Source organism: Haemorhous mexicanus, chromosome 2, assembly GCF_027477595.1.
Source record: "Haemorhous mexicanus isolate bHaeMex1 chromosome 2, bHaeMex1.pri, whole genome shotgun sequence".
Lineage (NCBI taxonomy): Eukaryota > Metazoa > Chordata > Aves > Passeriformes > Fringillidae > Haemorhous > Haemorhous mexicanus.
Window position 1 is genome coordinate 1,758,630 of NC_082342.1, and position 27,299 is coordinate 1,785,928.

At 42.7% G+C, this 27,299-nt stretch overlaps 1 protein-coding gene across 1 annotated transcript in view; it reads right to left on the reverse strand.

The window, feature by feature from the left end:
- Window positions 1-27,299, reverse strand: part of ADAMTS5 (ADAM metallopeptidase with thrombospondin type 1 motif 5) — a 40,472-nt gene that overhangs the window by 7,579 nt on the left and 5,594 nt on the right. The window contains exons 4-9 of the mRNA XM_059870208.1: window positions 20,764-20,896; window positions 9,106-9,273; window positions 5,127-5,410; window positions 3,801-3,984; window positions 3,199-3,374; window positions 2,374-2,549 (exon numbers count right to left, since the gene is read on the reverse strand). Of these exons, the coding sequence (XP_059726191.1) occupies window positions 2,374-2,549; window positions 3,199-3,374; window positions 3,801-3,984; window positions 5,127-5,410; window positions 9,106-9,273; window positions 20,764-20,896 (1,121 nt within the window). The remainder of the gene's footprint in view (window positions 1-2,373; window positions 2,550-3,198; window positions 3,375-3,800; window positions 3,985-5,126; window positions 5,411-9,105; window positions 9,274-20,763; window positions 20,897-27,299) is intronic.

A 27,299-nucleotide genomic window follows, 5' to 3' on the forward strand; every position in this document is an offset into this window, starting at 1 on the left:
TTACAAATGAAACATTTGTTCTGATCCCCTGCTACTTCCAGCAATTATGGGACAATGACTTAAGACTCCATTGATTTAGCACCTCCATAAAGCTGGAGCAATATGGTGTGAATCCCAGGCTGGGGACTGTGCTCTACAGCACTGCACAAATATTTTTACATGAGAGTTGCCAGAATAACTCAGTTCAAACATGTCATTAAAGTGACAAAATCATTTGTCCAAAACCTACAAGCAGTCCTGGAGAATTCAAGTTGTCTGCAAAAAGAGCTCTAATGCTCCATGTGCACAGAGAAGTATGTGCAGATTAATTCCCCTCTTTCCCAACTTCTGATAATTTGGCTTTACAGCTTTTTAAACAAAAATCCTAGGAAGCAGATTTCCCACAAGATTCTGTTTTGCCTGCTTTAAAAGGAAAAAAAAGCACAAACAAATGATGTCCTGGCAATTGTCTGCAATGGGAAATAGTAGTTTTGCCTTGTACATTTAAATATCCCTGGACATTTTGTGTACTGTTGAAGTTTATAGTGGACAGCAACAAGGGAGCTGTCATTTCTCAGTGGAGAAAAGATGATTTTCCTACCAGCCCTGCCCTTTCAAACAAAACTGTAAAAACAGTTTACAGACAATTAAGATTTCACTATTTTAATCAGGGGTTTATTTTAACTTCAATTACTCACAGAGAAGAATTGCCCCAAACAACTTTTCCAGTAAAAATAAATCAGCAGTCCCAAATCCAATCAAAATCATACTAGAACATAAATTTACCCTCTGGCCAGTCTCATGACACTTAAAAGGCATGATTTGAGGAGTAAGATGGTAACTTCACAGGGATAATTATAATAAATCTCTCAATTTCCAAGTGTATCTATGGTACAAATCTGGCCTCCCTGAAATTCATGGAGCCCCTCTAACACTTTTCCTGGAGCTTGATTATTGCCAAATCACATGAATACATCTCCCACTGACAACTTCACTTAGACATTCCCAGACATCCCAGTATTTACAAATTGGAAAAGATTTGGTTTATATAATTACTAATTTGGTTGGAAAGCCATTCTTTTTGGCAGAGGTGTTTTGGCATTGTTAGGTGAGCAATCGTTGGTTTACCAAGAAGAAGATTAGTTATGTTTATTTTTAGAATAAATTCACTCTCCAAGCCATTTTTGACTGCTATTAATCAGTCTGTTGAAATGTATAGAAATAAAAGATCATTTCAGGAGTCAGATTTCAACTTCTGGTAGCTTTCAACATGCTATGTAAGAATTTGGGAGTTATAAAATCAAGTTCATATATAAAAGATGCTTAACACAGTCACAGATTCTGAACAGAAATTGTCAACTAAAAGTTTCTATGTGTAGATCAGTCCCTTGATATCTTGGAATATGTATAAATGATGATTAAAAATCCAAATTTTTCTATGAATTTGAAGAATTGAAGAAGGAAAAAAAATTAGTTAACAGAGAGGACTTACTTGAGATTGGTCTATCAGTACTGGCCCCAGCGTGGTGAGGGAAAACCATGGCAGGAGTTCCTTTTATTTTATTTATATTAAGTTTTATTAGAGTTAGAATGTGAATTCTGAGAGAAAAATGGCTTGTGGATAAATGCCATAATTGTGAACTCTGAGAGAAAAATGGCTTGTGGATAAATGCCATAAATATTCTGACTTTAAAAAGTCCATCTGGAGATTGATATTATGCCAGTGGACATGAAGGGATATGAAGAGATATAGTCGTGAGTAAGCCTATGATATTTCTGATATCTCATCTATTTACCTGAACTCCACACACACTCAGCAGTGGGAAAAGGGAATTTTTGGGTATAATCTCTCTCAGCTGTTAAGGAAGGTGTTTACAGCTGTCTGCTTCTTTGCACTTCTAATACAAGGAATGTTTGTCACAAAATCAGGTGGGATGTCCTCGCTGCCACTCAAAATAGATGAAATGAAAAAGCACTCTCAGGGTGTAGCTTGCTAATGCAGCAACAAGTGAGAAATGCAAAATTTCAGAGAGATGCAGATAATTCTGATCCCAAGAACTTTCTGATTCCCCTCTGTCTTCCTTTTCCTCTGGCCTCTAGGAACCACAATCCACCTGACACAGCAAGGTTTGCAAGTGGCATGAGTTGCTATTCCTGCTTCACTGGCACTGTGTGTCAGAAATGAGCTGGGTGCAGTGTTCTGCCAGTTGGTACTTTGCCAATTTCAGGATAATGCTAGGAGCCAGCTGTGCACATCTGGAAACTGCAATAAGCTATAAGTGTGGTTTTTCTCCCCCCATGTGAAAGCAAATTGCATTTAGAGGCAGAAAGCAAGCAGCACGTGTCAGAGTAACTACTTGCACAACAAGATGCACTTGCTGTTGAGATCAGTACCTCTTTTTGGTGAAGGTTCCCATGACTTTTGTGCAGCTGGAGTTGTCTCCTCCACACACCCCACACTTGTCATACTGGAGCTTGGATCCGATGATGCCATCGCAGCCCGTCCGGATGCACTTCCCTCGCACACAGACCGAGTTGCTGTAGGGTCGACACTCCGTGCCATCAGTGACCTGGGCAAGCAAATAAAACTTGGTTCAGACTGCCACAGAGATTTGTGGGTTTGGATCCACCTGGCAAAACCCAGTTCCTTATTGAAGTCACCAACTCAGAGCACGTTGCCTCCCCTGACAGATCACACTGAGCTTCTCTAATATTGATGGTAAAAAAAGGAGATGAAATGTAGCTAAAGGACAAAAGCAAGGACAGGTAACTTTCAGTTTGGATTGCATCTGATTGAACAAACTGACCACAAGTCACATCTGTTCCACTGATTATCCTATGCTAACTGGTTCTTTAGGAATTACTCTGGACTCCTTAAACATAGTTCAGGGTTAGGTGTACTCTTTTCTCCTAATACTCCTTTTCCTCCAGAAAACCCCGTAATGACAGAAAACTCCATGCAGAAAGCCCTTTATGCACTACTGCAAAAAACCTAGTGCAGAGAGGCCCATAATTTTCATGCATTCACATACTAAGATATGGAAAAACTTATTTTCTGGCCCTAAGGTACAACCACTGCATCAAACCATTAAATCTGATCACACAGTTAAATATTTGCATCACATAATTCACTTCTTTTCCCTGATTGTAGGGAAAGATTTCTAAACTATGGGACACTTCTAAGCTGGAGCATGAAACCCTGACTGGAGCTGCCATTACCTTCTGAGAAAATACCACATAATAACCAGTTCCTTTGGCTCGGCAGGTGAGCTTGCAGACGTCTCCAGGCAGTACTCCAGCATACTTGGGGACCCATTCCACAAAAGTCTTGACCCCCTTTGCATCAGACTGATAGCCATTCCTTGCTTCACACTGCTCTTGTCGGAAGGATTTAGCTGTGGAATTATTCACATCATTAGTGGCTATTTCAGACCATGCTGCAAATATCATTATGTCCATCCATTATTCCAATTTCTTTCCTACATCGTTTTTAAGTTATGTCACGCCACTTCTTTACTTAGAACTGGCCTTCCAATCCCTCTACTGATTTAGCTTGGAAATCTCCCAATGGCATAACAAGCAGTAAAGGCCTGAAGTTTGCATGATGTTTCATTTTAGAGGACTGACTTTTTTAGCTTTCTCTACAGCATCCAGGGCGAGGCGTGGATGAAGAATTAGGACACTGTACTAATGCTGAACGTCCTGCCTTGATAAATACAATCTGGAGAGGCTGCAGTGAGCCTTTGCTGTGAGGTTTCAGGGCAGATAATCAGTGTTCAGTGTCAGTGAAGGGAGGGAGGGCTGGAGCAGGGGGCACTCACCGTTGGCGGGGCAGGGGGTGACGTTGCAGGAGCGGTAGATGGCCCGCTTGCCTGTGCAGTATCTCCCGTTGTTCCTGGGGGCTGGGTTGTTGCAGTGGCGGTAGGCAAACTGAACTCCGCCCCCACAGGTACGGGAACACTGTCCCCAGGGGCCCCAGGATCCCCAGTTGCCATGGCTTGAAGCCTGAAAAACACATGGAACAGCAGGGGGTGAGTTCATCATCCAAGCCTGAATGGAGCTGCTGCCTCAAAGTCACTGCTAATGCTTTCCTCAGCTGAAGGCAATTCCTTCAGTTTGCCATCCAAGGAAAATAGGTGTTAGGAACCTTCCTTCTCCCAGCAAAGTTAATTTCTATCTTTTATTTGCATGCTGATGACATCTCATTTGCACTGTGGGTGCAAAGCCAATGCTGGGCCTTGCTCCACACAGCTGCCTTCAGCCTCTTCACAGAACACATCCACAGTTTCACGGGCTGCTCTCTTATTTTTTGCTATTCCTACCAAAAAGGCCCCTTAAACTGGCTCCAAGGGGTTCAACTCCCAGAATATACCCATACTGCTAATCTAGGATTAATTAAATCCAGCTATTGTGATGTGTAGGTATTGCTTGGAATTACTGGCAAGAGATGGAGCTGTCAACTCTGCTACATTGGCTATAGTATTGCAATATCACGTAAAAGCAAAGAAATCCATTAAAAAGGGTAAAGAAATCCATTTAAAAAGTGTTAGAAACGCTGTATCTTGATTTGAATGGCTCCCATAGTTTGTAAATATTTTCACAAAGCTCTGCAAGTCCACATCTCTTCTGCGGGGGTAACAAAAGGGACGACTGTCTACCCAGAGAACTCAGAGTATCTGAACTGTGCAGCTGACAGCTCTCATGGGGCTGGGGATTCTTCAGATGTATAAAGTAGATGGGTTCTCTGTCACTGGAAGAACAAACTTTTCTGATCCAGAAGTCATATTCTGGATTAATTTCATCTGCCCTTTTCTCCATTAGAATTAGGGGCCTGGGCCTTTCAGACAAGGGTGTGAGTTAAATGTGGAGATGAGATTTATCCTGCTTTCCGTGCCAGGTCAGAAAGCCATGTCCTGATAAGTGTCATTTACTGAATGGGAAAATCATCACCTCCAGTTTTCCAAGAACAAAGCTTTCCTTAAGGAAGAAAATACACTTCCTGAACCTCAGCAGCATTTTCCCTACATCCCTCACCAACAACACCCCAATAACACGCTAAAAAAAACGAGGCAGCTTTCAATCTGACTCCCACAAAAACCAGCCCCTCCCAGGGATCACCTTTTCCAAACCCTCTTGGGGTAACTCACCGAGTAGTATTTCTTCTTGGTTTTGTCCACGCATTTCCCTTGGAGGCAGATCCTTCCTTTGCCACAGGGGGTTCCCTCGACGGCGGGCAGCTTCTTGGTGAGGCAGACCATCTGTCCCTGGCGCACCACGGCGCACCAGAGGCGCGAGCACACGTCCATGCCGGGGCACACCGTGTACTCGGCGCCGAACGCCAGCTTGCACTGCCGGATGGCGTCGTACGTCTGCCCCGGCAGCTCCTCGGGGCCCACGATGTGCTTCCTGGGCTGGTCCAGCAGGCAGTTCCCTACAAGAGCAAGAAAAGGTGTTCTTCGCTCAGTTTTTTCTGTTCTTTTCCCCGCAGCGCTGCGATGTTGTTTGGCAACAGCGAGCCTCCTTCAAGGGATGGTGATGTGAAGATTCTGAGGTGGTATCACCTTTTCACAAGGTCAGACTGCTGCTACTGTGCCCTGACCCCGCTGTTGAGCTGCCTGTTCCCAGCCTGAGGTGTAAATGAGTTTACTTTTGGCCTTTCAATCCTTTACGCAAGACTCGGAACACATTCCGTGCTATTTATCGGTTCGTGATTTAAGGAGCGAGCTGGACTCATGTAAGCAAGACTCAAAGCAAGCAAATTTGTAATCTGAGTTTTAAACCAGATGTCAGAAATAGTAAAGCTTCTAAAGGGATGCCAGAAAAATCAAAAAGCACAGACTTGTAGCCAATGGGCCTAAAAACCCAAACAAAACAGACTGAAAAATCAAAATTTCTAGCAGGCTAAAGGAAAAATAAGCTGGATATCAAAACTAATGTTGCCACTAAGGCTGGATTGCACTTTTCTTCTAAGGAGTGATACTTGGCTGCTTATGGAACTAGTTTGAAAAGGGTTATGCATTTTATACTAAATCCCATAAATGACAGGAAGAAAAAAATTGCATTAATGTAGAGATTTGTATTTGTGTTTTAAGGTCTGCAGTGGTCAAGACTTGTCTGGCACACTCTAAAAATGAGAATTCACATTTATGTTCTAGGTATCTTCTGATAGCTGTTTTTTTTTACTACTGAAAACCTCACTTGTTGACATGCAGAACTCTTTATTCAGTGTAACCTCTCTTACACTTTATGAAAGGGATATGTGGTCTGGGCAAGCTTCACTCATCCTCGGCCAAAATAACTCACCACACTTTACCTCACTTTGGAACCCACACCAGCGTTCTTCACTTGCATCATGGCTGAAAAAAGCCTATCTATAAAACCCTCACTATTTACACAAAATGAAATAGAATTTCAAGCTATGGCAGGGAGTTTAAGCAAACCAAATATCCCATTTCTCAACAGCTTGAGTTTTCCTTCCAAAACACACACTTACTGCAACTGTTCTGCTCTTCTAATGCCAATTAGCCAAATTAGCCAAAAATTCTTTCTGTGTGATGATTTGCAACCAAAAACTCTGTCTTGTTAAACCTGTTCCATTTGCTGACCCTGATTTACCCTAGCCTTCTATTTAATCTGGATTATGTTGAAATTTTATTGCAGACAAGGTGTGCCAATGCTAGCTGTCATGACATAAAGACAATTAAAAATACCCTGGGTTGTTGTAGTGTAAAATATTAGAGACGTGATGAGTAGTAAGGAAGCACCTATATTTTTTCATGGAGTTTCTGGACATAATTTGCAAAAGTTCTGGCAAAAACACACTTTGTAAAAGTAAACAGCAGTGGAAATCCTCCTTCATATACCTTGTGAGAAGGGAGAGAGCCACTGAAATGTGAGGGCAGTGAAGGGAAAGCTGTAGCATGTCAATATTATACACTGCTTTTGTACCTGTGCCTAAGTTTATCAAACTCCCAAGCAGAGCTGGTTTTCAGTATTTTAAAACACCATAATAACACTTCCTTTCAGCTGGAAATACAAATTTTGAGAGAAAGGAAAGAAAAGTCTCATCCTTGCATAACTCATCTGTCAGTCATTTCAATTTCACAAGCTCACACAGCAAACACAGCCTTTTTCCCCCTCCAGAACACAGGGGAATGAGATCCAAACTTCTCCTCAAGTGAGGGAAGTTGTGCAATCTCTACAAAGCCAGGTGCTCCAGCTGATCTCACATGATAAATTCAAAACTGAAGATAGGGAAGGCCCCTAAGGATTTCCCACAGGAAAAAAACCCATCTTTATGTGGGTAGACTGTAGCAGGGTCTGTGTTTGGACAGGGTGCAGTGAATTGCAGGTGTTTTTACCACCAGCTGGTCCAACCTCCTGCTTGTCATGGCCCCTGGTGGGAGGGCAGAGGGGGCTTCAATTCTCCATTACATTTCAACATCCAGAGCATATACATCTATTCCCATTTTTTTTTTGTCCTGGGTACCAAAGAACATCTTTGTGCCCTGGAATAGAGCAACATTGTTGGCTGATGACAGTGCTAATTAAGCCCTCTCATTATCTCTCTCAATGCCATGTGTAATGTATCTTGGGGGAAAAAAAAAAGAAGGCGGAACAAGATCTGTGCAGGAAGCAGATAAGCAGGACATAAATTAATTAAAATACAAACAGTCCTTGTTCCAGGTTGCACAGAGCACTGGGACTGAACACACCAAGTCCCAAGCAACCATCCCACAGCCTGGTGGTTGGCATGACAATAAAGGCAATTAGTACCTTTGGAAAGGCTTTGCTAAAAGCAGATGGATATAAATGTCACTCTCCTCTGGACAGAAACCGAGCCTTTTCTTCCTAAATGTCAAACTGTTGTCTGGGGTCATCTCGTGAGTGTAAAAAAAATGGTGATACCATGACAGAGCTGTTTATTGTTCTCAGAGCAGGCCCCAGGAGACAGGGAATCAGCACCTTGATCCTCCCCAGCCCCCTGGCTGACCTTGGATGAGACATTTCTGCTGGGATTTACTCAGCTGACTTCATGTAATGCTGGTGTCTGCAGTGCACTCAGCTGTCAGGTGCTTCACTGCTGAGCAAAATCAGTTTATGGTGTCACTCAGCACCAGTCATGTCCCCAGTGCTGCTGAGGCCACTGATTGTCAAATCAAGTTTTCAAATAATTTGCAGTCAAATTCTTGACTTCCACTTCAACCTAATGGAAGTTTGTATTCTGTTAGGAGAGAGCTCTGATTTAAAAAAAAATAACTGGGAAATTATAAATTTCTACAGAAAAGAAGACTGTTACTTAGAAAAGTTCTCTGAATGGCTGATCCATCAAGAAAAAGAGATTCCTTAAATATGCATTTGAAATCACACCAATAGCATCAGCAATACAATTAATTCCCAGAGGACTACAGACCTACATGATGAGAGGTTTAAATTTGCTATGAATAATTTCATCCTATCAATCACTCTTGAGGACCACACACCAAAATGATAGCTACTCATGAACTGAGGAGAAAACAGCTCCTTACACTCTCTGAGAGGTCATTCATGGATGGTGGGAGAGTTACCTCAGTAACTCAAAAGGGAAAGTTGTCTTCATTTGTGGAAATTAATTTGGTAATATTAAATCAATGCCAGAGCAATATGGACCATAAAACAGGATAGTACAGATTAATGGATCTAATAAAATTGAGAGAAAAAAAATTAAGTCATTCAGAGAAAAATATTTCAGAGAGCACTGAAATCAGCCAACAAAATATTTAAAAGCAAATCTTTACATTCAGCAGACACACCATACATTTATCCATAAGCATTTTGGTTACCATAACAACTTGATCCATTCACTCAATTATGTCATTTTTATCTCAGCATTTTGGAATTTGAGTGGTTTGTTTAATAACTGCAGTTGCTTTGGGAGCAAAGCGAAGACTTTAAAATTCATTACAGAGTGAAGTTGAAGACTATGCTTTTTTAACTCTACTTTTGGAAAATGAAATTTCTGTCCTTATTCCCTGAGGGGTAAATGTCATATTTAGCAAATAAGCTGATATAAAATGTGCTTATTAAAAAATACAGATTGACAGTAAAAAGTACCCTGTAGCTGACACAGGGAGTGATAACACATACCATGGCCATCATCAAAGAATTCTGTGATAGTTGCTGAAGTGCACTTGGACCAGGGTTTTGAAGCATCAATGCTGGTCAGAATGGAGGACATCAGGCGCTTGTCTTCCATGGAGCCAAAGTTCTCCTCACAGAACTTGGAGTCATCATGGGAAAGTCCAAGTAAGTGCCCTGTGGAAATGAAACAAATAAAAAAAAATTATATGACTATGCAGAGTTTACCAGCTGGAGCTCACAGTCATGTGAGGGAAGGGAACTGTACTCATTTATACTTATCAACAATTGATTTCTTACTGCTTTTCCAAATCACCTAAAGCAAGAAAAACTCTAGAAAGGTGATACATCTTTTTAAACAGCTAAAAATAAAAGTATTTATGATGCAACTAAACAAAGGGTAGCAGAATGAAGGGGAATAAAGCTGCAGAGAGCTGAAGCCTGAACTTAATGCTCAAAATGTTCAGCCTAAGCCAGAAGTTGATTAATAAGATATGCAGGGCTAAACTAAGAGTGCTTCAACAATAAGGACGAGACCACCCATCAAAGCCACTGCAGAAAAAAAAGCCTGATGCCCTGAAAGGGACTCATTCTGCAAGATTTGGCCTTTTCTTTTTTCAGGTAAGTAAAACCATTTTTGTTTGGCAATACTTCCTGTATAAGGCCAGATAAAGCTGGTTTTATGCTGCACTGAGACACTGAATATCTGGAGGTACATGTCAAGTTTCAATCTGATACAGCACTACATACAAAGACTTGCTCTGAAGAGATGACAACAGCTTTGTTTCATTCCAGACAAATGCTGGTGTTGAGCAAAACAATTCACTGCTAAGATTATTATTTCAAACTGACAGAATCCTCTGACAGAGTAACCAAATAATCAGTGCACCACTTCTAACCTGCAGAGCAAAATCTCTGGAAGTGGGCTGAGCATTCAATACATTGTATTTACACTGTATTTACTGATCCAAGACTGCTCACAGATGTACAAATTACCTCACTGCAGAATGTTTGTGAAATAAGGCAGTGAGGGTCTCTCAGTGGAAAAGGAGTTTAATTTTTAAGTCTTTGCCTTGGAACTAAACAGCCCTGGGTGAATAAAAAAAGCTGGAGCATTGATCCAAAGAGTTTGGCAGAGTAACATCCCATGGCACTCAGCACTGGTTCAGTGAGGGATATGAATGATAGTTGGGTGCTCACCAGCAGCTCCAGGATGTAATTTTTCAGAGTGCTCAGCATTTTATAGCACCATTCAGAACTACCCAGAATTCTGAGACATGGAGCTTTCAGTCCTGCAGGGCAGAACTGCAGTTTGTCACAGCCTCTGGTACCACTCTATCCATGAGGCCTGTTTCTGACCCAGAGATGGGGCAACTGAGAGGTGTTTTAAAAACTTTTACTCCATTTTCAGTGTCATGTGAAGGGTGAGACAATACAGATGTTATAATTCACACCATCACAATCAAACTATTTCCTAATTCCAATACACTCTAAGTGTTTCTTGGCCTATCAGCTTTTGTCACACCATGCTGTAGATGCCTTAAAGCCAATCACCTAAAACTACCCCTCCTGGGTCCTACTACATTGCATCTTTCATAGTTCTATTCCTCCAAAGTGTCTACTCTTATTTGTAAGGCCACCCTTTGAAACTTGTTTCTAGCTCCATTTCCATCTTCTACCAGAAAGCAGTTTCCACCTTCTGTCAGACTTGAAAAATTCTCTACAAATTCACTTCCCACACCACTCTGCAGCACTTCACCCAAGTCAGATGCAGTTTTGTTCTCCAGACAAATCCCTTTATTGCATAACTGTACTTCACTCTTCAGGACTGCTAATTTTCTACTAAGGACATCCCATGTAAGTACACAACTAAACAATACAGTGCACACATTCACAGCCTGTTAATGCTCCTGCAGCTTGGGCTGCTCTTTCTCTGCTACTTATGACATCTTTCTTTTTTTCTCTTTCATAGAGACAGATAAAAAAATATCCTTTGGATATCAGGAAGCTTGCAGGTAAATGTTCAGCTCTTCACTTTGAGCAGAGACACTGAGGAGTTCTTAACACCGTTGCAATTTAGTCTCCCTCCTCAGAAAAAGCCTGGACAGCCTCAATGGAGAATTTCAGAGTAAATAAATAAAATGAAATGCTTCTCAGGCCGCTGTTCAGCACAGAACATTTCATCCCAAATACTTTGGCAAAAGCAGAGGAATCCGAAACAGGGTCATCTCCTGGAAAGTGTCAGGCTACTGAATTCACCTTTAATGAGAGAGCAGCATAACTTCTCTGCTTCACAGTGATAAATGGGGTGAGCTGAGGACACACCTCATTAGCAGTGTCTACTTTGTCATATTCAATCAGGCCATTGTTCCTGTGCATGACAAGAACCAAGTCACTCACTTGGCAGACTTCAGCCTCTTGGAGGAGAAGCTTCCCAAAGTATTTGTGAATCTCCCTCGTTATGTTTAAAATCTTCAAAAATAATTGAAAAAACCCATCATGACATGGAAAGAAGCAGTAAGTAGTGAATAATTTGCAAAATACATAAATCTGATTGTCAGTGTTTGGGCTTCTAAATGAGCCCCCAGTTATGTTAGTGAGGACAACAGCATTAAATATATGGATTTTAGCTCTCCATATTGATTTGCCAGTTAATTTTGTATGCACATGTCCTGGGATGACAAACACATTCACTTACAAACCCTGTGAATGCAACTCTCAAAGGATTTTATGGAGCTAAAATTCCTAATTCTTACCACAACCTAAATTTCTCCCTGTCCTAACTTTGCCTTTTAAGGCACTCTGACCAGACTTAGAAGTGATTAAAGCATATGACAAGTTCCCAATGATGCTGCAATCTGGTTTTGCATTTCATTGAAAAGAATAAAAATTCAAAATATCATAGGGCTGTGTAATCTCTAAATACTGCCTGGCTAAGTTTTGCTCCTTTTAGCACAGAAGTGAGAACAGCAAAGTTCTTTGACACCTGTACCCTTCATCCTTTTGCATCCAAAAATGAAGGGAGGGACACTTCCTTTCCTACTTCAAGAAGTCTCTCCCCACCAGCCCTCACATGCATAAAACCCTGCTGATGTTATTCCATGACATTAATGGTGGTTTCTGGCATTTTCTGGTGGGGTGCTTGCCTTCCAGACTGGAAAGGCTGATCCTTCAAGTGACCCTGCATGGAAGCAGAGCTCTGGAGAAAGCTCTGGTCAGAAGTGAAGACTCGAGGAATACAAATCTTACACAGAAGGCTTTTGAAAACAATGTCAATTTTAGCCCCACCCCATTTTGTACCAGTACGAACGTCAAACTGGGCTATTGAAGAAAAAGAAAAGGCTCCCAGCAGCTGTGTAAAATGATGACTGATTGAGAATGGGTTCGTAGATTATCTGCTGTTTTCTACTTAATGAAGCATCTTACTGGTGCTGACAGTTCCCACTGAGTGAAAATGACATTATACAATTTTACCAGCAGGATGGTGTTTAGTTAAGTTATGCTGTAGGAATGCACAAAATGGTGAAGGAAACAGATGGAGGGGAGGCAGGGCTTGCCCTCTTGTAGCCAAGGAGGAGGTGGGCTGCTTGTAAATTCATCTCAAACTCCAAAAAAACCAACTACCCAAATGGAGTGACATCCTCCATCACAGCTTTCCCAACACATGCTACAGTCCAACAGGAAACAATCCCTGAAAAGGGTTCAAAAATGATCCCTACACCTTGCAGGAATGGGGGGTATATCCCTAATACAAGGTGGGAATACTTCAGAGAAATTATGACAAATCAGTTAAAACTTTCATCCTCTCGAAGGATCAGGACACAAGAGCCCTGCAGGGAAAGCAGGAGTGTGGTGAAGCAGCTCTCTTACTCTCAGGAAGAGTGGGAAGCAAACCAGAATCACAGAATATCCTGAGCTGGAAGGAACCCACAAGGATCACCCAAGTCCAGCTCCCTGCCCTGCACAGGACAGCCCCAAGAATCCCACCCTGTGCCTGAGAGCATTGTCCAAATGCTTCTTGGAGCCTGGATATTTCTGGGTTTTCTTAATATACAGTTCTGGACTATCTGCAGAGGTTCTCTGAGTGAACAGCATGCATACTGTCCTACGTTTCTCACTGGTATTTCAAGCATTAGAAACAAGAAAACAGAAAATATCCACAACATACAGCAAGCCAACTCCAGGCTTTGCTAAAGCACAAACCAAGGTGGGTCTCCTGGGAAAAAAGCCACCTGCTTATGGACAAGAATTTGGACAGCATGTCAAAGAGCAGCTCTTGCACTCCCTCTGACCACAGGAGACATGCAAGGTGACACAGCAGGCTGAAAATGCTGCAGGCATTGTAATTTGCTTTCTCAGAGGAGCTCAGCTCAGATGAAGCACGTGTTTGCCAGTGAGGTCATGCCTTCCACCTCATTTCCAGCTGGGACAACTGGGGAGCAAAAGAAGGTCAAGAGATTTGCCCCAGGTTCCCCTGTGAGTCAGTGGCTCTCGTGGGATCAGGGCTCAGGAAGCTCCTGGCTCAACAATCCTTGGGCTAATAATCACCAGGCCAGACCTTCTGCTCCAGCCTCCTGCTCTCCCCTTGGCTAAACAAAGATTGCACGTGGCAACCCTGTCAAAATAAAACCATTTCTTCTGGCATGGGCTGTTTTTCTAGCTCCTGTGAGTTTCTGACTCCTTCTTAAGAACTTCATGCTGCTATCACTCAGGAATCCTCTTGAAGTCATGATGGACCTAAGCAATAACAATTAATAAAGCTGGTGAAGTGATTTGGATTAGACAAGCTTACAAAAAATAAAGCATAGACTATAAAACTAGACATTCCTCTTTTTTTTATTCTTGAACTTTACTTCCAGTTTTCTTTTCTTTGACTGCTATCAGCCACTTATGAAAGAAAAAGGATTTTAAAAATCACTCTGGCTTTTAAATCTCCAGCCCAGAGGCAGTTTTTAATATTTCTGGCTTAAAAGAGTTCTTCAGACTCAATGAAACAATAGTCTGGAGTGCAGCTTCTTCTCGGGAGCAGACATTAAAAAAAAAAAAGCCCCAATCAGACATTTACCCACCAGTGCTGCAGACTTTACACAAAACAAACCTGTGCTGAGCTGGCTTGTTGTAACAGACTTGTGGGAGATCACAGACCCATCAGCCCTGTCAGACAGGCAATTCCCAGGCAAGGTTTTGCCCAGGCAATCAGAGCCCACTGTGTCCACACAGACTTAAATAATCCTTAAAAAGATGTGGCCTTGGAGGTCCACACTACACTAATTAATGGGGCATGCAGAAGAGAAATATTCATTTTAATGAAGAAGCAGGAGATGGTGACACCTATTTCACACCTGTTCAGTGCAGAGGAGCTTGGAAAGAACATAATTCACAGTAGCTCATGGTAAATGAATGAACTCTCTGGGAGTACACAGTGCAAGAATGTAAAAATTGCATTGTCTGCTGCACCAGAAGCCTCCCCCCACAAAAACTACCACAAATTACTGGATTGGTATTATCTACCTGCCAGGGAGGAAAGCAATCCCTACTTTACCCTGCAGCCTGGAAGGCTGGGGGCCCAGGCTGAACACTGAACTTCTTTTAGGATCATAAAATCAGAGATCACTTAGGTTGGTTGGAAAAAACCACTGAGCACAACCATAAACCTAACATGGCCAAATCCACCACTAAACCACGTCCGTAACATATTTTTTAATAGTGACTGCTGTGAAATATTAGGCAAAACTCAGCTTTACAGTTTGCTTTAAGCACCATGTCTGTTGCAGGTGATATATTTTATATAACATTACAACTTAATAAAAATATTGCTGGGCAAGCCAAGAATTTTTATTCAAAATTTTAACCAGCAACATTTTAGACAGCTGATGTTTGCTCTTTGAGGCATCAGCTTAATTTTCTGCCCCACCTTCAGCTCTTGTGAAGGCTTTGCTTTGTCTGCCCACCTTTCCTCTTAATCAAAAGGGGTATGTTCATGAAGGCTTAACTTGAGAGCTTTTGCAAGCAGAAATTAAGATAGAACTTGGGAAAAAAAAAGGTTCAAAGAGGAGGAATCAAGCAATTTTCATGATGTATGTATAAATGAGTGTACTCTCTGGGGTTTTTTACTGTTGTTTTAAGAAAGCAAATCTGCCTAATTACAATTACCTGGATATTTGCCTAAACTTCATCTGTCATGAAGGACACCTAATAGGAGACTCACAACCTCCACTGCTTTTCTCATGTGGCTGTGAGACTGTGCCCTTGGCAATGTATCCCCCTGGAAATGAAAGGCTCCAGGAGATTTGTAGCTGTCAGGTCTGAAGCTTGTCTTTATCTGCTTTATCTTGACAGCCTGGAAATCAAAGGGCTGCATGTTCAGCAGAACGTGGCAAAGGAAAATTGCTGTCTTTAGTTACTTTTGAACACACACAAAATGAGCACATGTGGTAAACAAGGAGTGGGAGGATTTTTTGACTCTTCTACAGACATCAAAAACTCCTGTAAGTATCACACACGTTGTTCTCAGTTTCATTTGTTACTGAAGGAGTCAGAATCAGAGTTTGCTGTAAGTTAGACATGGTATTCCTTCCTCAGTGGCCTGCAGTTTAAACACAGCTCAGGCTCTGAATGAACAGCTCCAACCCACTCAGAGCTCATGGCATTCTGATGCATTTCAGTGAACCACCTGAGCAGAGATGCCAGGAGCAATACCTCACTTCTAAAATGGCTTTTTTACAGAAAATGATGCTCCCTAATACATTTTGCTGACAGTGCTCATGACACTTGTGTCCTCAGTGGTGACAGAGGCCACAGAGTGATGCCATGCTGGAAAAGATTTGGTATCAAACTCATTATTATTATTATATGAAGAAAATTCTTGGGTGTGAGGGCAGTGAGGCCCTGGCACAGAAAAGCTGTGGTTGCCCCATCCCTGGAAGTGTTCAAGGCCAGCTTGAAGCAACCTGGAATAGTGGAAGGTATCCCTGGCCATGGCAGGGGGTGGAACTGGACAATTTTTAAGGCCCCCTTCCAACCCAAACCATTCCATGATTTTTGAGCTTTAGTTTCTGTGCATCCCCTTGGTTTCAGGCATTACACAGCCCAGCTGTGGAGGATGTTGTGATAACTCCTCATAACCACAGAAAATGATGCTGAGCAGAGACCTTGAAAAGGCATTCTGTGCATCCCTCTGCCCTGGGGTAGGATCAGCATCCCCTGAGCCACAGCTGCTTCAGCCAGATGGCTCCTGTGAACCTCCAGCATCCGAGCCTCCCCAAGCACTTCACTCCTGCCCTCAACTGTCCTGCTCAGATGATTTTGGCTAATGCTTAAAGCAAATCTTCCCTGATGCAATTTCAGGCCATTACCCCTTGTGCTGTCCCAGGTGGACATAGGGAATGATTTATTATGCAAATTTTTGCAGCAATTTTTAAAACATATTTGAAGGCTGCTTTTATCCCACCCTTTGGCCTTGCCTCCCCAAAAGTCACATGTGAAAGATAAAAGGCAACTAATTAACAAAGGTTTAATTAGTTCCACGCAGCAATGCTAAAGCTATAGCCTAAAAATAAAAGACTTGGAAAGAACATCAGTAAGCCATATTACTCAGGAGGACAGAAGGAGTAACTGCATGCCAGAGTGTTTGTGTAACAGAGGAGTAGGAACACTGCAAAGGTCAAATGAACATTATCACTGAGAAAAAAAGGCTGTATTGCCTCTTTTTTAAAAAGTAAGTTTCTTAAGATTGATGGAAAGAACAAAGATAAATATAATTTAAAATGTTAGAGCCATGCAACTCCCACTGAGCAGTACTGGAGCTTTGCCTGCTTGAAGGCTGCAGGAAGGATGCTTTTGTACTTAAGGACCAGATTAAAACTCAGGAGACTCTAGATCAAAACTCAGGTTTAATTCTTGGCTTTCCCTGGCACTCCCTTTGTGATTTGGGGAAATTTCCTATAGATAAAACAAGCAGTAGCTCCTCTTAGATCCCCTTGAACTCTTCTCATTCTGCTTTTGTAGATGGCAAACTGCTCAGGGTGGTGGAATGCTTGTGCCAAAGCACAGTGGGACTCCAGCACAAACTTCTGACCATGACTGTACCTCAAACACAGCACCAGGCTGCAAAACATGGAAACATCCCATCACAAAGTATGTCAAATGTAATTCCAACTGACTGACTGTGCCTGCTGCTGGATCGTGCTGATCTTCACTTGTTTATAATTCAGCACTGTCAAAGTAACAAACCTCTGATCCAAAAGTCCAGACTATTAGAGTGCAAATCTCATTGGTTTTGCTTCCTGATGGTTATTTTAGTAAGGGACACATGGAGAAGCAATGTAGGGCTGCCCTAAGAAAAACATCAAATAACTGTTGAGATTATGAGCAATCTCAGGTTCTTTACTGCTCCCTTCCACATGTCCCCAGGAGGCAGAGAAGTGCATGAAGCAAGGAAACATCATTTTTTGCAGACAATAGGCTGCTGACAACAAAAGCTTGGAGAATGGCTATATACTGTGCCTAAGCTCAGACAGCTCTGCAGAGCTCTGGAGGTGTAGTTGAAGGAGTTGCTAGAAGTGAAAAAAAGCACCCATATGCCACAACAGGGTGATGATTTCAGGCAAGAATCCAGGGGGTTATTTTTGAGAAAATGAAGCTACTGCTGTCCCACTGACAGCAGTACACACCCTGCTAGAAAATAACCAGATATGGATTTACTGTTGGTGGCTGGATGCCTTGGCAGGCCGTGATTTCAAAGTAACATTAATGGTACTAGCACTGCTCCCCTGTATTCTCAGGAGAAACTGGATTACCACATTCAAAGCCACAAGGTTTCTTTTCAGGTTTTTGTTGCATTATCCTATTTTTTTTTTCCATTTGACATTGGAGACAAGCTGTTACTGATTTTTCTACATACAAGTAAGACAAGATTTAGGTCCTACCTTATCAAACTTTACATGAAGATCTCCATCTCTTATTGCCAGCTAATCATTTATACCAAGAATTTGGTTGAATCTATTCCTTCCTGTGCTCTCCTCTACAGGCCTGTGGAGGTTTTTGCTGTTGCTGCTCATTCATTCACTCTCCCTCAAAAAACACTGCTCAAAATCCATCTATTTTATCTGGAAGAAATAAAACAAACATCTCCCACGTGATGTGGCAGAAACCCTGGCAACAGAAGCAGCAGGTTTGTTCTGCAGCAAAGCTGCTTTTAGGCTTGCTGTGCACCAATCCAACACGAGCCCCCGGGCTGTGCATCCTCCTGTTGGGTTGAGCTGCAGTTCAATTTACTTTGGTTGCCTTCCAGAGAAAGATTCTGAGCCTGGAAAATGCTCTTGGATCCTTCAGAGGGGAAGGAAGAGCATTCAGATCCACTGGAAGTCACACTGAGGACACTCTGAGGATCAAGTCCATGCTAAAGATGCTGCATCTGCTCCCCATGCACAAAAACCCCTGAGAGTGACTCTGCTTCAGCCAGTGGCTCACCTTGACCTTCCAAGTGCAAGACAAGAACATCTCAGGCTCAGACCATCCCCTCTGACTGAGGAACTGAGCCACTGTAAAATTAAAGCTACACCCTGCCCGCAGGACAGGGGGAACTTGGAGATTTCTGGATTGCAGGAAGAAATCTGGTCTCCAAATAAAATACAGCAAGGTTTTCCCCAAAGTGCTTAACTAAAGGGTATCCATGCCACACTTTTATTTTTCATCCTTTTTTGACCTTTGATTTAATTTAAGTACTCCAGCAATTTTAGCTGTGTTTTCTTCTCAGCTTCTCCCACTTCAGGCCACACACACAAAGATCATTCTGTGACTTGACACCCCTCCTTTCTTAAAAACTTCTGGTGAGGAGGGAAAAAAAAAAAAGAGGATGTTATTTTAAACAGCCTCAAACTTGAGGTTTTATGTCCATTAGGGTTCTTATTTATTCATTTCAATTCATGCCTTTTTTACATTGAAAATTATAGTTTTTAGAGATTCCTGTAAATGCCTAGGTATGTAAATGGCCTTTCTCCAAAATGTGCTTCTAGATCACCAAAAATAATTCACTTTTGCTGATATTTTCTCTGTGTGGAATTCAAGGTAACAATGTGAATGTTTACTGCTCATCCTTATCTTTACTGATCAGTGTTCTTTCATTTTTAATCTACCCAAAAATGTATTTATTGCTGCCAAAATGGCAGGAAAGACATTGTTTTCCTCGTCACACACTAGAACCACCATCAAGAGGGCTCCTCATCCAAACCTATCCATGACCCTCAGCAGACACATCACTTCTGGGTGCAAGGGACACAAGCAGTGTCCCCAGCACTCAGGCTAAGTTTGCCATTTAACCCATCCCAGATTTGTGATGGCTCACTCACAGCATCCACATCCCATGTGAATCTGTCTTTCTACACTGCTGCAGCTTTCTCTAAATGCACTGAATTAGTGAGTCCAGAGGACTTTTTCTTTTGTTGTGACATTACTGCTTACTAAAATAAAATTTCTGCTTTGGGGACTCATCCTGCAGCAGTATTTCATGTTTTCATGCAATGTTTGATCACTTCTCCAGCCACCACTGATGCAATTCCTTTGCAGAGCCATAAGAGGAGCAGGGTTAGGATCACTTGTCACTGAAGATCAGGTCATTTTCCATCCTTGGTGACCTCTGTTTCCTCAGCCATATGTATAAGGCACTCAGATCTCAGGCTCTACCTGCAAGCTCCTTGAAAATGGAACCACTGCAATGATACTCCCAAAGCAAACTTTACTTTGGTTTGGCACGAGGTACAAGGCAATTCAGCAGCTGGCTCTCTCTGAAAGTTCTCCTTTCCTTGTCATTTCCTTCCAAGAATATTTTTTTTTAAAAAAGACAAAAAAAAGAACATTCCCCACTTTCAAACTGCTGTTCACTCCCCAAAGTGAAGAGTCCTTATAGCACATGTATTTCCAGTGAACATAGTTCACAAAACATCAGCAAATTAAACATTATCAAGATGGCAGCATCTCTCTTGAAGGGTTATATCATGACATAGTAAGTAATAACTCATATCCCAGAACACAAACTTTCTTCTGTCACTAATTCTATCCTAAACCCCTCTGAAGGGTACATGCAAGGCTCCTAATTTAACTGCTGTTCTCTGAGGTGGAAACTGAAACAAAGCTAAACAGGTTTTGTGACCATACTTTTATCACCTAAATACTATTTCACTTTTTACAGGATTGAAAACGAATTTCTGTACACTTACAAAGATACTGCAATGATGTTGGATTTTTGCCACAAAAGCTCTTCTCTGCAGGTAATACAAGGAAAAAAGCCTCCTAATAGCACATGCAACAAGCTGAAAAATGTGACTTGTTTTCTAATAAATAAGTGCATGCAAATCACAACAGATGGGCCAAAAGCTTTCTCAGGAGGACCACGCACAGACATCTCTGGGCAGTAGCAGCAGCCTTTGAATTTTCACTTCAACTGCTGCTTAGAAAGGCCACTGTCAGGGAGGAAACACCTACTGTGCGCCTTCCCCTGCCTTCTGATCCCTTATTAGTTAACCCTGAAGTGCATATGTACACAGCCCTAATCCCCAGGCGGGGCTCTGGGCCGGGGGAAATCTGGAATTAATTGCGGGGTATTTTGGTTCCTAATGCAGCTGTTGGGAGTGTTTGGCTTGGCAGGGGAACAGAAAAGGCACTGCATACCAATTTCGTGAGCCACCGTAAAAGCTGCGTGGAGGCCGTCGTCTTCAATCACCGCGCAGCTGCGCTCGGGGGAGCAGATGGTCCCAACGTCTGCCATTCCCAGGGTATCACAGGAATGATGCCCACATAAATCCTGCCCAGGAAGGGGAAAAGAAAAATCAAAAAAAAAGAAAAAAAAAAATCGTTACAATGAATTTTTACACCCAGCGGTAAGAACCGGTTAAATGCGCCTTTGCCAATGGCAGGTCCCGGGTGAAAGTATCAGTGCAAAGTTCCAGCTAAAGATGTTAAAAGCACAGCAAGGCTTTTATCCCTGGTAAGGTCAGTGGGAGTATTTCCATGGACTTTAACAGGTTTTAGATACATTCTGCAGCTAATTGTTGTTAGTTGTTGCTGCTAATTGTTGTTAGTTACATTTGTATTTGTATTAGTTAAATTTGTAAATTTGTATTTCTGCCATGCTCACACTTGCACTGAGGTAGGCGCTGAAAATATGATGTGGAAGCATTTCCTCATTGACAATAAAACCAGAAAATTCTCTTTATTTACAGACAGTAAACCAAAGCCCAGAGAATGCTTCAGCTTCCTGATCAGTCCTTGAACCAGAGATCCCCTTTCTTTTCTGAAGCCAATCCTATATTCTCATTTAACAGAAATGAGATTGCTACATGTGAAACCTCATTCCACATCTGTCAAGCAGTACAATTACTTGTGTCTTACCCAATAATATACCAAGTATTAAGCAATCCTCAGAGATTGCTGAGAGTCAGTGGTATGAGAAAGTGCAAAATCCCAACTTAACCACTTCTCCCACAAGTGGATATGGGGGTGTCTCCGAAAACCATGCAGGTAGCATCAGGTTTTGTCTTTCAACTTTGGTCAGACATTGTGCTTTTATCACCAGCAGCAATTCCTCCATGCTTCTGTTGAAGCAGAGGGAAGAATATTACTGTGCATGTGCATATATACACATTTTTTGGATGAGCAGGAGAAGTAGGGGCCATGCTATTTGGAACACTTCAACATTTTGTTGTGGTTGAATGAAATTGTCATTTTTAAGCCATGACAAATGTTATTATCAAACTGATCAAAGGGCACTTCTTTCCCTTCATTTTCAAGATTCTCTTCTTCCCTTCAGATCTCTTTCTACAAGGACTTCCTTTTATGAAGCCTTTCATAATTAATCCACCTGAATAACAGACACCTTTTGGGAGGCTTCAGAGCAGCAGTGTTCACTGATTATGACAGGTAAGGCAAAGCTAGAAAAGCACAGGATTCAAATCCCACTGAAGTCAAAGAAAACCACACCTAATGCACAGATACTGTGACAGCATCTCTTACAAACACACACAAGAAAAAAAAAAAGAAAAAAGGTGGGGTTTTTTTCCCAACAAAGGAAATTTTCAAGCTAAAAATACAAAGCAGTATTACATCTATGAAGAAATTTCAGGCTCAGTTCTGGCTTCAAGGAAACTATCAGTGAGACAAGAAGACACCATCTTAAGCTTGATGTTTAGGTTGGACATTCAGTAAGAATTTCTTCACAGAGAGGGTGATTAGATACTGGAAGGAGCTGCCCAGAGAGGGGGTGGAGTCCCCATCCCTGGAGGTGTTTAAGGAAAGACTGGATGTGGCACTCAGTGTCATGGTCTAGCACAAGGTGGTTGGACTCAGTGATCTCAGAGGTCATTTCCAACATGACTGATCCTGTCATTCTGTGATGGAGCAATGTGACCTGAATCCACACAAGCAGCTGACCTGAAATTCTTACACAAGTACTGAAAAGCACATAAATCACACAGAAAGCAGCTTACTGGAGGAGGGCTAGACAGGTTGGGAATGCCAAAACAGTATAAACTGCACTAATTCAGGCTTTGTCTCTGCATGCAGGTCCTATGTCACTCAGTATTTTCTGGTATTTGGGTGTCATTATTACACAGGTACTGACATCACTGCTGCTCCCAGTGTGGCACAATGGTATCAGCACCCAGATGCCTCACACCACTCAGGATTTACTCCCATTTGCACACAAGAAGCATCTACACTGGGAATTTACAGCAGCAGCCACAGCCAGACTTCACAATGATTCACCAGGTTTGATGACACAAACACAACTAAAAAAATATAAATTTTTCTAAGCAGACAATCTTGTAAACTTCCACAGAGCTAATTCTGATGGGATGTGTGGAGCGTGGAATATCAGGACAGAGATGTTAGCATTATCTCACCTCAGCATTTCAAAAGCTGTGCCCAGGATGGCATTACAATGTCTTCCCTGGACATCAGGGCTGGTCCCAGAAAATCCCACAGCAGGAAAGACAAGATTCAGCACACTGCTGCTATGCCAAATCACCTAGCTCCTCCAACTCCCCACAGACAGCTGGCAAACAGGTGTCCTCAGATGACGTGGGACCAGCCATCCCCAGGAAGTAGAAGAGTGCCCACCCTGGGGTCAGACAGTGGTGGCAGTGCTCCAGCAGAGCCCTGGTCCCTCAGTAGCCCCGTGGCCAGCTCCCTGTGGTCCCCCAGCAGCCGGTGTGGGAGTCCTGCAGCCGCCGCCAAATCCCAGCTGGGAAGCAGCAGAGGGGCTTGTAAAGGATTTTGGAAACAAGGACAGGAAATGATTTTCTGGCATCAGCTCCTTTGTCAGAAGCTGTTATGGGGATGTCTGTGGGTCGCCCATCTGCTGCTAGAGCAGGGCATGCCATGGCAGTGCTTTGGGCAGAGCATGGATTGAGCATCCTGGTTTTCCCTGCCAATTCCAGCCCTCGGTGGCTGCCTGAGGATGCTCATATGCAGATAAGGCTGACATTATCAAAAATCATTTAGGCAAATTACTGAGGGCTCCTCTATGTTGTCATTATCTCATTCACTTCTTTACTTCTCCTGCCTCTGCATGATTTGAACTGGAATATATTTCTGCTCCTAGTGTATACTAAAAACAAAGCTGCAGCCTGTCAAGAGGCATCTCTGAGACAAATATTCTGAAAAGTTTGCTTTTGGGTCAATTCACCAATACCAGCTTCCAAACAGTTTGACTGCAAGTGATGTTACTGAAAATCATGCCTGCTTAGCCATCAAACACTGGCTATGGATTATTTACTACCAGAATCAAGAGCTATATTTGTTTTTTGCTTTCCTGGGCAGTCCTGGAAAGCAGTCTACTACTTTCATGAAGTAAACTTTTTGGGAGCACAGTAGAAGGTTTTATTTCCCTGGAAAATATTTTAACTTTTTGTTAAAAACAGGCTTCAATGTAATGATGCAATCTTAAAAAATCTGTGTGGGCAGCCTCAACTTTTCATACTCCAGCTAAAGCACAAGGAAGGAGGGGACTCGTGATACATAAAATCAGTTTCCAATGATTATTTCACTCTGGGGTTTTTTGCTTCTACTAGAAAGTTAATCAGCTACTCAGATCTTGATGCTCAATTGCCTTGAAACAGTGGCAGAAGAGTTCAAGAATGTTTTTTGATATTTCTAAAGAAGGAAAACAGCATGGCCCTTGATCTGCTTTACAGTAGTTTCAAAACAGAAGAATGGCAAGGAAATGCATTTGCTATGCAGGAGCCAAGAGATGTTGAGACTTAAGCTTTGGCAAAGGAATGGCTTAGTAAAACTAAGCTGTACATCACAAGCCTAGTAGTTAATTAGACAGCTCATTAGAGGCCAAGTTTTCTTGGCCTTCTGAATCCATCAGGAGCAGCTGGCTGGCTGCCATGTATACATGGCCTTGTTGTGAAGGGAGGTAACTGTCACCATGTCCGGGCTGGAGCAGGGAGCTCATTTCACCTGAAATGTGTTCTACAGTAGGTTTCAAACAAGAATAAACTGTTTAGTGAAACCTGGTATTAGGTCAGAGCCCGCTGACCAGATCCCAATCATGATGTGAGCACCAACGTGGACACTTTGGTGGGATTTAAGGGCAGAAGAACATGTCTTCAGGTCTTTTGAGTTATCTACCCCTCACTGGGCTTGCAGTTTGGGATCCTGTGGGCCCCAAAGTGCCACAGTTCCACAGTCTGGAACAGCTGGGCACTTTGCTTACTGGTTCAGATGTTCCAGATGTTCCTCCACCTTTAGCCCTGATGGAAGCTGAGCCCACAGAGCTTCTCAGACCAGAATGAGAGGAACCCACAGGATGAAGCTTTGTAGCAGGTCAAGCTGCACATCACCTTCTTTAAAGCACAGCTAAAACCTTTAAAGTTCTGTTCATTTGTTCTTCTGGTCCTTTTGCAGCAGCTCATCAGCTCAAGCCTTTTCCCAGTAAGAACAGTGGTCCAGCTACAAATTCCTTCCAGGGACAAGGCCAACTAGAAGCATCTTTTTTAGGAGAGCACTTTATGGTCTACACCAGGCTCCTGCCAAGCACACAGGGAGCCGTGGCTCCTCCTGGAGCAGCCCCTGAGCCCACGGTTTCCCTAGCCCAAGCAGCAGCTGAAGTGCAGTCAGGGAAGGGACCCAATTTTTGGTCCCTATTGCTCATCCTTCTTCTTTCCCACTGAACAGCCTGTGGTAAATCACAGAAACAGTGATTGAGGAACCCAGACCACCTCGCTCCAGGCGCTGCGCTCCACTCAGCGGCTTCAGGTCACGATCGCCCTCGTTCTCACCACATGAATTACCCACTAAACAGTGACAGACCTTTGGTCAGAGGGGTGGAAAGTTTCCTTCACACCTGGAACAGCTTACGACCTCCTGGTTAAGGAGCTCTCCTGGGAGGTGGGCGATACAGACCTAAAACCCCTCCAGCAGAGGAAGGAATTAAGCACGACTTTCCGACTTCCTGCAGCAGCGTTCCCACCGCAGGCCTGGGCAGGAGAGTGGGGTCAGGTGGTGTTAGGAACACACACATCCACCCTCCCTTCAGCTCCTCTGCAAAGTGGGTGAACTTTCATTGATGTCACAGCAACCTGGAGTGGCACACGGGGTTTCAAATGCAATGTTCACATGAGCAGAAAGGATCCTGGGTGAGGAAAGGCTGGGTTACTGCTCTGTCCTCCCCTGGCCACATTTTGAGAGGGTGGCCAAAGCCTGGTTACCTTCTGAGGAAAACCACAATGGTGATACTGGCCAAACCCAAATGTATTTCCCCAGCAGCTGAGCTTAAAAATTGAGGTTGTTTGCTTATGAGCCTGGGGCTTGAGCATTTGAAAAAAAAAAAAAAGAAGAAACAGCAAAGTGATACAAACTACAGGTTATTTTAAAATACTGACAAAATGCAAATAAAGCATTTGGGATCTGCATGGGGAGAAGTTTCAGTTATGAAACTGTTGACTGATGACCAAGTAAAAATGTGTGATTTAACCTGCCTAAGCCCACAGTTCCTTTGAGGGGAAACTCCACACCATCTCTCCAGACCAGGGTGAATCAAACTTCTCCTCTATCAGTTATGTCCAACTTTGTTTTCCCTAGGGACATTATTTAAATCTGCAACAAACTTGGTGAAAACACTGTGAAACTGGTATACACATCACACTACAATTTCTTCAGAGTAATAATAATTAACAGTGAAATCTATTCTATTGACCATTGGTACAGTGACTTGTTTTACTGCTAGGGGATAATAATTGTTGGAAGATGATAACAGAGAAAAGAGGAAAAAAAAACAAGAAGAAAGAAGTAGAGCCAAAGAAAGCATGTGCTCCATGCAGTGAAATTATCATCTGCAGAGCTGAGATAATACAAAGCTTGCTGTTAAATTTCAACAGCACTGCCAGATGGACAGTTAAACTAAATCAAACACACCAGCTCCATATAATTACTGTGTAGAAAAAGGCAGGACAGTGGCCTTTGGCTCTAGCATGAACCCTCTGCTCGAGCCAGGCATGATGGCACTATCACAGATGATGCTAACAAGCACTTAGGAAAGGATTTTTTCCTTGCTCCTAATGTCTGTATCTACTGTGAGAAACATCTATTTTAATCTTCAGATGATTCACAACGGGGGGGGAAAGGAAGAGAGCTGGATTTTGTCCAAATGCATTCAATAGTTCACTTGAAATTTAACTAAGGGCCACTAATGAAATAGACTGGATGGATTCTAGGGGATAACTGCAGGCCAGGCTGGACCTCAGAAAAAGAACAGAGTGAGTTCAACTGCAGTTTGCAAGTCCCATCTAATCTACTGCAGCAAATAATCCGGCAAGTGTTTTGTTGCAGCCATAAAAATCCGAAGATAATCTGCTTCCAGCTCCTGCAAACTGTTCACTATAAAAAAGGCTGAAACAGAATAAACTCTAAATTTGCTGTTGACTTCACTGCTATGGACAACAAGTGATCTAATCTCCAGGGAACGAGGGCTTTGCAAGCCCTTCCTCCTCCCCACCACATGGCCAATTCTCTATGGGGTGGAGGAGACTCACCTGGCCACCTGAACTGCATCCTTGCACCACCACATTCCATGGAGGATGCTCTAGGATTCATGAGGCCCAGAGATTTACAGCTGCTGCCAAGGACTCAACCACAAAGTAGTCCAACAGCAGGGGACCCATGTACTCTCTAAGGCTCTTATGGTCAAGCTGCCTTGAGGAAAT